The 14,694-nt window shown below is 42.0% G+C and overlaps 1 protein-coding gene across 1 annotated transcript; it reads right to left on the bottom strand.

Moving 5' to 3' along the window:
* On the bottom strand, positions 1-13,140 carry bbc3 (BCL2 binding component 3). The gene is made up of 4 exons (XM_044355289.1): positions 12,825-13,140; positions 10,078-10,501; positions 5,417-5,628; positions 1-3,097 (listed from the first exon to the last, which is right to left on the bottom strand). Exons 2-4 carry the CDS (start codon positions 10,487-10,489, stop codon positions 3,002-3,004), a joined length of 720 nt encoding a protein of 239 aa, XP_044211224.1. The 5' UTR covers positions 10,490-10,501; positions 12,825-13,140; the 3' UTR covers positions 1-3,001.
* Positions 13,141-14,694: the final 1,554 nt, after the last annotated feature.

Raw genomic sequence — 14,694 nt, 5'->3', positions numbered from 1 at the left:
TAACAGTTCTGCTTATCTTTATTGTATAAAAAAGAAAAAAAAAAAAGTACAAAATTCATGTAGAAAGTTTACAATAGAAAAAAGTTGAAAAACAGCAAATTTACACTGCATGAGACTGACACTGAGCGTCGTTTGTAGGAAGGAGGTGAGCCCTGAACCAGGAAGTGCACTCGTGTCGAGAAAAAAAAAAACAACCAGGAAGAGAACAACTGCGAGAGGTCGGGTTGATTCTTAACACCTGTTAGCATTTACTATGTGATGACAGCAAACATGGCTAAAAAAGCACGGCTAGCAAATATACAAAAACGGTTGTCAAACATTTTGTCTGCCGCCAAATCTAAAAAGTATGAATATACAAACAGTAAACGAGCGTCTACCGTGCTAGCAGTAGTTTGTTCTTCGTGTCCTGCTTAGCCCCACGTTAGCTGTGCATGTACAGGCTGTGCTATCATTATGACTTTATATATCAAGGCTTTCAAATATGTTTAAAAAAAAAACAAAAACAATGCCCTGTGCTTTAAAAACATACAAAACAGTGTAGCAGAGGCCAAGTGTGAGTGGTATAATGCATTACGGCAAAACAACATCTGACAAAATGTTATTATATGCCAAAACCTTTTCAAAGCCGGTCGCATCCCTGTCGAGTCTTTGAGGCATTTTAAATGATAGGTCAGTCAAATGCTTTCTGAAATAAAAGTTGAAATACTCCCTTAAGTGGACACTTAAATCCAAAGTACATTACAGTACATAAACGTGTATTTTTAGCACACAGGCCTACACGGCTTTGCAATTAAATTTAGATTAGTGAAAATGTGTGTTCAGTAAGTTTACTCTGTTCAACAAACATTTAAGTATTGCCAACAGTCTGTGATGCTTTGATTTCTTTCTTTTTTGTGTGTGTGATTTATGTAAAGAGCATAAAAAAGGAGGATTTTTTTTTGTACTTTTTCCATCTTATCTGATACACTTGGAAAGCCAATACATCACTTTCAGTTTCTGAAGTTGAGCTTATGCTGGTTGAGCTTTATGGTCAAAGACAAAGCCAACAAAATAAAAGTTTCTAAATGTATTTAAATAGAACATCAGTCAGGTTGTTAATAATAATAATAATAATAGGACCGTTGCTTTAAAGCGGAGTACCATTTTAAATGATCGAATCTGTTTATTTTATATCGAGCAGTGAGGTTTTTAATGTTTTTCAAAGTGATGTATCTGCTTTCAGTGTGTAAATCGATGCCTTTAACCTTCAATCTTATTCAATCTGTTTTAACAGTTACAACTTAAGTACAGCTTGGAATCAGGAATGTAAGGAAAAAAAAATAAATTAAACATTATATATATATATATAAAAAAAAAAAAAAAGTTTTCAAGGAGCCAAAGAACCAGCTACAGAAAGGCTACTTTCCGAAATAAATTATGCTCTTCATACGAGCAATTAACATTTTGTCCCAAACTACAAGGAGAGTAAATTACACAACCGAGGGGGTCATTTTTTTTTTTTTTTACAAAACATCATCAAATACTTTTCAACAATTAAAAAGATCCAAATCGTGTATATTTTTTCTTTAACCTCTAGGAATCATCTCAAATCCACTGGATTTAATTTCTAACTCGCTCTGCTGTCGCCGACGGCCGCTCAGAAAAACATAAAAAAACAACAACACATCTCCCAAACACAGAGAACTCCTCGCTCTGATAAATACTTCTTAAGTCCATCAAAAATTTTTTTGATTAATTAGATTTATCTTCCAAAAAAAAAAAAAAAAAAAAAAGAATATTTACAAAAGGTCAAGTAACTATAAACACTGTCGATGCTGCCAGCTCAACACTGGCAGTATGAACGGCGTGCAGGAATGTACAGTGGCGATTCCCTGTGTGTTTGTGCACGTGTGTGTGTGTGTGTGTGCTTGGCGGACATTAAGATATGTGTGTGTGTGGTTAAATGACCTTAAGCCATGCTGAAGCTGGGACTTGTGGATGTTATGCAAATGAGTTTAGTGACTGCAAACAAAGCACTTAAAGAGGGTGTGTGTGCGTGTGTGTGTGTGTATTGCTTTAAATGTGTGTTTGTGTGCAGCTGATTGATCTTGTGTGTCGGAGAGATCGGACCTCAACGGAGCGCTGAGCGGGAAAAGGCACGTCGTATGTATGAAATGAAATGAAGCGGGTTTCAGATTTTGGGAGAGAAGTTCAGTCACTGTGCTTTGCTCTAAATAGTGGAATAACACCCAACGTATCCCTGCCATGCAACCACAGCGTCCAGATTCACAGTTTACAAGAACGGGGATGCAAAAATAAAGACGCGATAGTGAGACGCACACGTCAGACGAGGGTCAAACCGTGTCCGCGATCATCCTCTAAATTAGTTTTAACCATCTCAGAGTCTCAGAAAGTGTCAGCAGAAGAAGATATGTTGATTTTAAATATTCAACGGGAGGAAAAATTCCAGTTTTTTAAAGAAATTTCTGTATTTTCCAAATTGTTTTTGCAATCAAGCTATCTGATTGACCCAGGTCTGTCATGCATGTGTGTAAACAAACACACACACACTCACACAGTGACTCATATACACTCGCTCCTGCTACGTGAATGAGCCGACCCCCGAGACGTTGACGTAGACAGCAAAAGCAAATTAATTTAAACAAAATATACACGTAGGGAACGTGGCCGTCAGTCCGTAAGCTGCCGTCTGTACCAGCAGACTGACGGACGGACTGACAGACAGGCAGGTAGGGTCCAGTTTTCCGCAGACAGACAGCCGGCGCCGACACCATCCAGCTGCAGATTTCAACTTCCCAAAAAGCCTTTGTTCAAGAAAACGTTTGATTTCAGGCCACATTAGTCCTCCGCGTTTCCAGAGGACGACAGTGCAGCAACCAGTCGGGGTTGTTCCGTTTTCACCGGCCGCAGTAGTACGACGGCCGGCGGCCGAGAGTCCTGAATGTAAAAAAAAAAAAAAAGTCGCCATTGTAACCAGTGCTTTTGCGAGTGCGACGGCCGTCTACGTGAGCCTGTAGAGAGTGCTGAGAGTCTGGTCGATGAAGTTGAGGAGGCCTCGCCAGACGTCCCTCCAGTCCTGCCAGTGAGGGCCGGCGTGCTGAGACAGACAGAGAGAGAGAGAGAGAAACACTTTTATTATTCAATATCTGACCTTTATAGACCAACAAAGATGCAAAAAAATGCGCATTTATTGACTCGTGACCTACAAAAAAGCTCATAAAATACAATAACTGCAGCTGGAAGTCGGTGTTTCCTCCTATTGTTCCCGTTTACATGTGTAGTAGCGGCTAAAACGGATAATTAATAATCTGATTTTCCGAAGGGACTGAAGATATCTACACAAATCTAACTATTCAAAGTTTGTGATTGTTGTAAAAATGCTTTAAATAATCTTTTAATAATTTAACACAGTGTGGTTGCAGATTTGAAGCGTCTGAGCTGCTGCAGCATTTATGAACAACTGAATAATAATCACCTGCGTGGAAATATTCTCATAAAGACAGAGAGGACTTAGCAGACAAAAGCGTGACAAGTAAGTATTTATAGGGAGAGAATAAGACAGCAGAAGGATGTAGAGAGAGAGAGAGACTACATGTTCATATGGGCTGGAATTACAGCCTCCAACATGCATATAAACAAGTGTGTGTGTGTGTGTGTTTGCGTTGAGGATGCCGCTCTGAACTGTCTGAACCTCACGTGCCTGCGGTTAACCCTCCCTCCCTCTCCCTCTCTCTCTCCATCACAATCACCATCCCTCCTTCTCTCATTTCCTCCCTCCTTCATTCCTTTTGTTTCAAACTGCTTGTTTAGAAAAAGTGCTTCGACTGTGCTTTTTTGGCCCGGCTGCTGGGTTGTAAACAACACACGCACACACGCACACACATGCACACACATGCACGCACACGCATGCACGCACAATTTTTCCCAGTTCCCCTTCCAGAATAAAGTATCTGTCTGTCAACGCACGCACAGATACAGAGCAGACAGACGGTTCAGTGAGAGCAGCAACCCTAGAAACCTGCTACACGTCTTCAAAAGGGGGGCTGTTACACCCTCATCAAGTGTGTGTGTGCATGTGTGTGTGTGTGTGTGTGCAATCCATGTCTGAGTGAGAGCAGAGGGCAGGTGACATCATCTTTGTTTATGTGCATAAGGCGGGATGGAGAGAGAGAGAGAGAGAGAGAGAGCAGTGGGGAAGTATGTGTGTGTGTGTGTGTGTGTGTGTGTGTGTGTGTGCATGTGTGTGTGTGATGGGTTGGTGGGGGAGGGAGGGTTGCTGCCAACTCCTCACGCGATCTAGAGCACACAGGGAGGGAGGGGGCGAGAGAGGGCGAGATAAAGAAATAACAATAAAAAAGAAACACATAAGACAGCTGCGGAGAATAAATACTGTAGATTCATCTTTAACCGGAGGGCGTCAGCGAGTTTAGTTTGTTTTTAGGGAGAGTAATTATATTTTGCATCGTTTTTTTTAACACTTCCGTACTCATGAAGGTATCGAATGCATGCTGTAACAGAAGATGATGAAGAGAGCGGAGCAAAAGGGACGAGGAAGGAAGGAAATTGGGATTAGAGGGAGATCAAACGGGGTTATTCTTGTCGTAATGAAGTGTGTAAAAGTACCGTAATTTCGCTATTTCTCAAGAGAGGAGATAGAAAGGAGAAAGAAATGAGAAGAGGGAGACAGAAACACCGTGTGATATGAAATAAAGAAGAAAGCGAAAATATTAAAGAGAGAAAAAGAAGAAAGTGAAATAATAAAGTGATCCAGAGAGAGAGAGAGAGAGAGAATAATTGACTCACAGCACACAGATGACATTGATTGACTCTCTCTCTCACACACACACACAAAAAAAGTATTGATCTGTCTTCTCTACTGCCTCACACACACACACACACACACACACACACACACACACACACACACACACACACACACACGAGTGTAATTACGCATGAATGCAAATTAACATGCTCATCCATCCAAGAACACGCTGCACTGATAAGATAGTTGTGCCTGTGCGTGTGTGCTTGTGTGTGACAGACAGACAGAGAGAGAGAGAGAGAGAGAGAGAGAGAGAGAGAGAGAGAGAGGGAGGGAAAATCAATGTGACTGCGCCGCGGTCAACGACACAGAGAACACGTCCTCAGTTCAACTCAGGTTGGAGGGAAAACACTCGACGACCTGTGCAGACTCACTGTGAAACTGTTGTAAACGAATGATTTTCCAGTTGTTTCGGTGCATGAAAACTAACTCGGCCTCATGCAAAAGTGGAAGAAAGACATCAAAAGTGGTCTTCTCTCCATATGAATTCATGTTTTGTTGCAATCATGCATGTCTCTCCCCTTCCCCCTCAAAAAAAACAACTTCAACACACTATGAATCACACATGGAAGTCCCCGCCCCTCCTCTTACCGCTCTCCGGAGGACTGTGGTGTTAAATTCGTCCCCGATGACCCTCAGCTGGTCGGCCAGTCTCCTGACCTCCAGCTCCTGCTGCTCCTCCGCCTCTCCCCCGGTGGCTCCGTGATGCTGTGAAGCCCAGGATTGGTGCTCATTCTGGGGCAGCAGGTCAGGCAAAGGTCCCCGCTGTCTGGAGGCCTCCTGGTGCTCTTCTCTGTCTGAATCTGCAGCAGAAAAGCAAAAGAAATTCAGGAAATATGATACTAACAAATAAAAGACAAACATGCATTTCTCCAACTCTCTCATTTTATTTTATTTACCATTGTTCTTTTTCATGCTCTGACTCTCTCTGTCTCTCTCTCTTGAGCAGAGACGTTCACGCATGAAGAGACAGAAGTGCTTTATTGGCTACGCTGAGCCTCTGGTTATGCTTAATTGATTCTCAGCGAGCAGTGTACATTAATAGCTTCTTTACACACTGATGTAGACAGTTCAAGTCAGGGGGATGTACACACACACACACACACACACACACACATAGTAACATATGAACACATGGGCAGGGCGGACGGGCCAAGCTGCCAAGCAACAGAGACGTGATTAGACATTCCAGCACATACCCGAATACACACACACACACACACACATCATACACGCTCGTCCCAGAAATCTTTACTCGCTCCGGCTCTCAGCGTGACTTTACAAGGAATTTTTGGCGTGAAATAACAATTTAAAGTTAAAATATTTTGCTTTAATATGTGTTTTTTTCTTTTGCTTGCATAAAGTCTTAAAGTTCAGCATCCCTGCAAAACACTAAAACCAATTAATGTCATAAATTTCCTTTAATGACTTGACCTTTGACATTGAAAACATACAAAACACTCCAGTTTCCCAGTGGGCTTGTAACTCCCACACACACACACACACACACACACACACACACACACACACACATATCTGGAGAAGCCGATGGGGATGACAGTGACTTATTTTCCTCTTCATGGAACTTGGGAGTGTAATCTCTTAATCTACTTAATAAGTCTGGTATGGAGAGGTACTATATGTGTTTGTTGTGTTTACTGTCTTTACGGTGTTTGTTTTAAGATAGATTAGTTTAAAATAGGAACCTTCTGTCTGGTCGGTTTAGTGTGACCAAAACAGCCTGAACACCTGCTAGAGATGACTAGAGCGACGGATCTTTCAATTTCAAACTATTTTCTATTTCAGAAAGAATTATTCATTGATTTATTTTTATTTATGTTAACTTTCTTGCTTATTTCTAATGTGGAAGAGTTAAAATCATAACCACATAAATGGTTACTGCGATTAATTCCCCACAGACTCAAGACAGGAAGTGATCTTCCCCTTCCTGTTCATCCTTTATTATATTGTATTAAATTGGATTTGTGCAGCTTTTAATATCACTTCTATTTAATATGAGCAGATAACCTGATCTAACCATCCTGCGACACACCTTTTAGGTTTTTTTACTTTGACCAATCGCAGCTTCTCTGTGAATCGACCCCCTGTCTCCTACACGGAGCCGAGCGCCCGCGGCAACCGCAACTCGAGTTGCCACAGAGACGGGCACCCCTGGCAACCACAGCAGCTGCTTTGCTAGGAGGATTACAACTGATCCTTAAAGATGCAGGTGACTAGACAGACAGAGAGAGAGAGAGAGAGACAGAGAGAGAGAGAGAGAGAGACAGAGAGACAGAGAGAGAGAGAGAGAAAAGAGAGAGCGGCAGAAAAGAAAAACAAACAAACGGGAAAACCCTGGCTTGTTGCCAAGGTAACTCTAAGGCAGCGCTCCTGGAGACGTCTCTATGCGATTGGCGGACAAAGCAGGGGGCCCGGCTCTGATAGGGTGGATGAGAGGAAAGGGGCGGGGCTGGGGATAAACCTGTCTGTTTGATAGGCTGACAAGGTGACAGGGAGACCCCTGACAGAGGAGCGAGAGAGCAGGGTTGCTTTTGGTTGCTTGGTGATGGTTGTCGGGGGGGGGGGGGGGTTAGGGACCGAGAGATAAAGTCCTGGACTTATTTGCATCATTGTCCCTGATAGTTTCACAGTCTATCAACTATTTACAAAGATGGAGTCAGACCTTTATTGTCTGACATGAAGAAAAATGACAAAATAATCACTAAACTGAGATGACTGAGTCCTAAAAACAAACAACCGTTAAAATATTTCCTGAAGTCCTCGAGATAAAAGGTGACAAACACTCACATGACATGACATCATGGAGGAGAGCGGTTGTACGACACTAATTCAAGATGCAAATAAAGGTTAAAACACATCAAGATACCATCAGTCTGTGCAGGAACTCTGTCTAGTAACCTTTGTTTCAACTTTGACTTGAAGCTAGAAGGATTTAACTCCTCATTAATTAAACTTATTCTATTCCAACTATGAACTTCACCCACCTCATTAAAATAATAATAACTTCTGTGTAATATCCTAAAACCATATTTAATTGAATACGATGTGCTCTGTTCTGTGACACGTCTCGGGCGATGGGTGACGTCTCGACCTGCAGGTCTCCGTCTGACAGATAAGAGCTGCTGACGCCACCTGACACGCAGATGAAGTAAAAAACAAATATAACCGACATCAGTTTCCCTCCTAATGAGGCCAGTAAACAGATACTTGCTGAGTTATTTTACTAACAACACACCTGACAAACTGACTACTTCACTAAATAAATAACTGACCAATTAACCTACAATCTGACGTTACAACCAAATAACCCGCCGACTGATAAGCAAACTCAATAAATGTCAGTCGCAAACAACCCGACACGCCGGCGGGTTTACAGTCGATCTCGATAAAGTGACAAATTTACACTGATTATCCACATTAACTAACTCAATGACTGAATTATTAACGAACCAACTGGCTAATTACAGCTGTCTGTCTGCCTTATTGGTTAATTGACTGATTAATTAGTGGGATTCAAAGATTATCCCAAGTGTTTGATTAATTGATTAACTAGCTTGCTGAATAATAAACTAACTTACTGACTGAACAGCAAACTGACTCCCTGATTAACTGATTAGTAGACTGACTGGTGAGCCTGATTAACAAACGTATCTAAATCTGATTTCCTGACTAATAATCTTGAATAGCTGACTGAGTAGACGGCTCACAAGGAAGTAGGCTGAGAAATCTGTAGCCTGCTGCTGCTGCTGCTGCTGATGATGACTGACTGACTGGCTGACTGGCTTTGTGCTGCAGAGCAGGAGGAAATGCTGCAGATTGTTTCTCACTTGCAGCCAGAGTGCAGAGGACATGTCTGAACATGCCCGAGATGCACAACTGACCCACAGCTGAGAGAGAAAGAGGAGGAGGAGGTGGAGGAGGAGGAGGAGGAGGAGGAGGAGGAGGAGGAAGGGGGGTAACTTATCTGTTTACATCATTACAAATCTGTCACAACACAGTGGCTCAGAGCCAAATCTAAACCCTCCTTTTCTGAAACCACCTACCTGAATTTCCCTTTCTGCAGCTTCCAGATTTCCCTCCAGGATACTGAAAGTTTATTTTGGCTCGACTCCATCTACCCCCCCCCCCCACTCTTCCTCTTATCCCCAGGGTAATAAAAGGTGCCAGAGATCTCTCTTCACTGCACTCACAAGTTTCCCTTTTTCTGACTAAACACAAGAACCGAATTTAAACAAACTGAGAAATCAATTACTTCTGCAGCCAAAGGAAATTAATCACCGGCCAGGAACAAATTACTGGAGACATACAGTAGATGTTACTATTCACAGCGGAAGGAGCACTAAAATACTAACACATCTTTTTGACAATGCACAGCCAAGAAAAAAAAAAGGTGTAATAAAAGGGATTTTCCTGAAACTGTGGCCAATAAGAAGAAGAAAACATATCACAAGAACAAGAGAGCAGTTTTCTCATCTTCTCTGAACTAACGCCCATCATTTCCAGTCGAACTTCCTCTCCTCAGACCTCAGAAACTCATGACAGACAGACTTTGTCTGCTGTAAAAAAAAAAAAACAAAAAACAAAAAAAACAAAACAGGTTTGAGCAGTTTTACTGTCTGAGTCCTGTGATACGGCAGCGAGGTGGCCTGCTGCTGGTTACCAGGCTGCTCTGCAACAAGAGAGTCACATGTTTGTGTGACAGCTGTAACACGTCTCTCGTCTCCATTTCGTCATACTGTACTCCCTCCCTCCCTCCCCCTCTCTCCCTCCCCCCTCTCATCAACACTGCCCAAACAGTCTCCTGTCATGGAAATACTGCCCAGGGTGCAGCACACACACACACACACACACACACACACACGCGCGCGCACACACAACCGATACTCCCCTGCTAACTGATAAGTGTGATGTTTACTTAAGGGTGGAGGTCTGAAAAAGGCAAACTGTGCTGTGTGGCTGAGTCACATCTGGTGTTTTCCACCGTTTCATCAGGACCTGCATCCACTGCTTCTCATCAAGCAGACGTGCAGCATTTTTTTTTTTTTCTCTCTCTCTTCCTGCAGAGCCGTGCACATGGCCGTGCAGTGAGCGTAAATCAGTGCTGGCTCTGTCGTGGCTCGTTCTGGCAGGTTAAATGATTACTGATGATTTGCTCTGATACGGGACAAAAGGGGAAACTAACCAGCGTGGTTTAAGTATTTATGTGTTTTTAAGGAATAAAGTGATCCTACCTGACTGCTCTCCTGAGAAGGCACTCGGTTGAGCCGTGCCTCTGCTCCTCTCTTCTCTCTGGTTGCAAGGTGGCGGAGGAGGAGGCGTCGAGGACGGCGATGACGGGGATAAACGCTGATGAGTCCGGGGCCCGTCCTGGCCCTCTGAGTGGGGGGAAGGCACCGGGCTTGGCAGGCAAAAAGGCTGCAGAGGGCGCAGATGGGGCTGGTTACGGTGGAGTTGGCGTATGGCACCGGTGCCGGTCCCAGAGCCGGGGGTGACGGTGGTGGTGGCGGTGGTGGTCGTGAGCAGGCCGGGCCATGTGTTAAAGGGGCCGGGTAGCTCCATGTGGCAGTTGCCGTGGCGAGGAAGAGGGCTGTTTCCTCCTCCTCCGGTTTCCCCGACGTGCTCGATGGTCTCTGCACGGGCCATCTCAGTAGTAGCCTGAATTATACACAGAGAAACATGCACATGTGTAAATACTCATCCTTCAGTTAGTGATAGAAAACAATGCGTAATGCACATGGTGAATGGAAAAATACTAAGAATTAAAATAACAAACATCTGGTTCTTAGCAGGATATGGACATTATAACCTCCTCCCTCCCATGTTTGAGTCACTGTATATTGAGTTGACTGTTGTGTCGTGTCATGGTTGAAAGTTCAACGAACTGTTAATTTATTAGTTTTGCTGGAAAAAATTTCACCTCCATAAATCCAAATGATCAAAGTCTCGCCCATCTTTGAACTTTCCATGACTGAATTTATAAAGTATTGCGAGTTTATCTGACTTATAAACAATAAGAAATGAGCACATACAGTTAATATGCTCCAAAAAGAAATCTGATTTTATTGCCTTCCTTTTCTATTAAGTTATTTTTCTATTTATCTATTTATTATTATTACTTTTTACCCTTTGTACCTGTCCCCATGTTGGCTGTATCAACAAGTGAAGTCATGTCCTTTATGTTATCTTTACTCCCATATGACAGCGCTTCTTCAAACTTTTTCACGTCAACACAAATTAGACCACAGACGCCCATCTGATAAGATTTGTGTTTTTAGATGTTTTATGACAGAAACTGTATGAAACCCATGACCAAAACAGTCATACATTCTGTTTCTGTTACTAATGGATGAAATTATAGTGAAAGTAAATGATTCTTCTTTTTGCTGGGGACCCCCTGAAACCTCCTCAATGACCCCTGGGGGTCCTCAGACCCCACTTTGAGAATCTCTGCATTGTGATACCTTATTGTTTTCTGTTATTGTGTTATTGTCACATATGTTGTAAGTGACACTTTCTATAAATAAAGTGTATGGCGGGAAAAATGTCATCGTTTGTCACTAATTGTTTATGAAAATTAGAAAAAAACACCAGAAAGCAATTTATACACTTAAAAAAAAAATAGTATTTTACGGCATCAAACACATAAATCTACAGTTCTAATTTTAGCACAGTTGTTTTTTTTTTCCTTCTGCATCAGTTTGACCCACCAACCTAGATACTGTCAGCCGCTGGGGGGCAGCAGTGGCTCCCCTTCATGAGCACGAGACTTCTGTTTGTAAACAAATCCGTGCAGCCCGAGCACGAGGAAACACACACACACACACGCGTAAACACACACACACACACACACACGCAAACACACACACACGCACACACACGTAAACACACTGAAATACAGAGAGTGTATCTCGCCTTATAGTCTGCTGATAGGAAGGAAACGATGCACCTTCAGAAAACCGCATGAACGAATCCTCCCTGTAAAGTGTAATGTAATATGTAATTCTGCCACAAACACTTATTTATGGGGACAAAGATAACTAGAAAACGAGCAAAGACCAGTCAAAAAAAAAAGAAAGTGTACATCGACAAGTCTTAACTTTACTTACAACTATAGTTACATATCAACAACATCAACTATTTACTGAAGATCAATGAACAAGTCTGGACTTGTCACAAAGGTGAAAAAAAAAAAACAACAACAGGAAAGGATCCAAAGACTCGCTGACAGAAAGACAGACAGGTGTTATATAGTATTTGGTGACCCTTCAGATTAAGTGACCTGCAGTGTTGGAAGAAGTACAGATGACGAAGTTTGAGCCATTTTCAACCCATGAAATGCCGATTTTTATTTATTTGTTTATTTAATTTAGATAAATTTGGTGTCAGCGTCAATATTAACACCAGCATTAATGTGTTTCATGACAGTACAGTCATATAATTATAGTTTACTACTCAAAAAAACAGCGTGCAACACCTCTTCAAGTAAAAGTATCAAAACCACAATGTAAAAATACTTCATTACAAGTAAAAAATCCTGCATTTAAAGTCCTACTTAAAGTACTAAAGTAAAAGTACTTTAAGTAAATGTAGTAAAACTTCTATACTTTCACTTCAGTAGGGTTTTAAATGCAGGTGTTTGTGCATTGTGGTGTTGATACTTAAAGGATCTTCTTCCAACGCTGCAGGTCACAGCATCTGATGGGTCACCAAATACGGTGTAACACCTGACCCGGTAAACATTAAATAAAATAAAAACCCTGCTGAAGCTTTGGGTAGGACTCCAGATCTGTCTTAAAAGAAAATGAAAATACTTATAACATACTTATAATACAATTAAACAGGCAGGACAGCAGGGTGCCGTGCAGCCAACAGCTTATATCTGACAGCTGGACAGATGATGCAACTTTGCGCTGTCATATTCACAACCATCTAAAAATCCACAGCTGGTTACAGTGTTGTTATTAATTAAAGCACTTACTGTGTTTATCTGATGATCCGTGGTGAGTCTGTCTGCGGGTCAGAAACCGACGGTAACAGGTGGACATCAGAGGGAATAAAAACGTGCCAAAAACAAGCTGTCGATGCGCCCGAAGGATCACAACAAGACGAGCAGTGAAAGTCCGGTCGGGGGAAATGTGTCATTTCATTTCAAGTTTCTCGGTTTTGATTGTCTAAATAAATATTCTCTCTGTTTTGCTGTCGCGGGTTTAACCCATGAAAACAATAATATCGATGCGTAGCCGATGAGATGCGGCGAGTAACGGAGCGACGTGTGGACTGTCCGGGATTTTCGGTCGGAGCGGACCATCGCTCGATATATAGTGCAGAGAACATCCGGTACGGGTTTTTCAAAATAAAAAACTCATGTGACGCTTAATTAATTCTTACAAAAATCTTCGGGTAAAATTTGACCCATTTTGACATTTGAAAGCAATAAAAACACACTGAATCACATTCTTTAAAGCAGTAATTCTCAAACTTTTTCACATCAAGGACCCCTAAACTGACACAAATTAGACCCCCATCTGATTAGATTTGCCTTTAGATGTTTTATTACAGAAAGTGTATGAAACCCATGACCAAAACAGTTATACATTTTGTCTGTGTTACTTATGGATGGAGTTATAGTGAAAATAAATGATTCCCCTTTTCACTGGGGACCCCCTGAAACCCCCTGAAACCTCCTCAAGGACCCCCCTACCTCATAAAGTTGCACGAATCAGTGTAAAATAAAAGCAAATCAATGGAAAAATGAATATTACCATGAATGCTAGACATGTAAAAATGTGTCTATGCTCATATTTATTCTGTTTTTTCCAAAACATAACATATGCAGACTACTTGTAAGTGTTTTGGTTTGTGGGATTGCATTGTGAAAAGAAAAGAAAACCTCATAATAAGTTAAAAAATATGCAGAAACTACACATCTGGTCTCACTTTATGTGCATTTAAAACATCTGTCCATTCATCAGATACTCATGTATGATTTATACTGATTTTATTCACCATTAGATCCTCTTTCTGCACTCCAGTAATTCATGTCTTTTAGAGTGCTGTTAACAAGCTTTTATTTAGAAAAGCCGAGTCATAACTTTGATTAACTTGACTTCCTTTGACTCCTCCTCCTCCTCCTCTCCTCCTCCACAACAAGTGCTGACATGCTCACCAACAGGATGCCGCTATCCCCGCCACCCCTCCTCTGTCTGTCTCCACCTCTCTCTCTTTTCCTTTCCATCTCTCTTTTCTCTCTCTCTCTCTCTCTCTCTCTCTCTCTCTGTGTGTGTGTGTTCATTGAAATTCAACTGTTTATTGTTTATTTGTACCAAAGCCGCGACTTCCTGCAGTATTTTTTTTTTAAGAAAACAGAAAAAACTATCCCCCAGGTGTATGTCTTTACCCACATCTGTCTTTCTCGGTCATGTCAGTCCAGCAAACTATCGTGAGATTAACAATTTAACAGTTAATGCCCCTCATATCCTGTATTTTTCCTGCCTGCCCTTGTTATCTCTCTCTATCTCTCATCTCAGGACACAAGACATTTCCTCAGCATGTGACAACCCCACACAGGAATCAACAAAACACTCCCCCAACCCCCCACCTACACATACATACACACACACACACATTCGCGCACACACACCCCTTTCCCTCAACCCACAGCTGGCTTTCCCCCAATTTCCTTCTCAGTTTGACACATCTGCAGCAGTTGTAAACGAACCAACACAATGTGACCCTGTGTGGAGCGGAGCTGAGTCAGCCTTTGCTGTAAAAGTAGTTCTATGCACGCCGTTTATAACACATTCATTGCAAATGTAGCGAGGGTGTTAAAACAATTAGTACCTCTAATC

Source organism: Thunnus albacares, chromosome 6 (genome assembly GCF_914725855.1).
Source record: "Thunnus albacares chromosome 6, fThuAlb1.1, whole genome shotgun sequence".
Taxonomy (NCBI): Eukaryota; Metazoa; Chordata; class Actinopteri; order Scombriformes; family Scombridae; genus Thunnus; species Thunnus albacares.
Note: the sequence above shows the minus strand (reverse complement) of the source record. Positions and strands in the feature narration are given on the sequence as shown.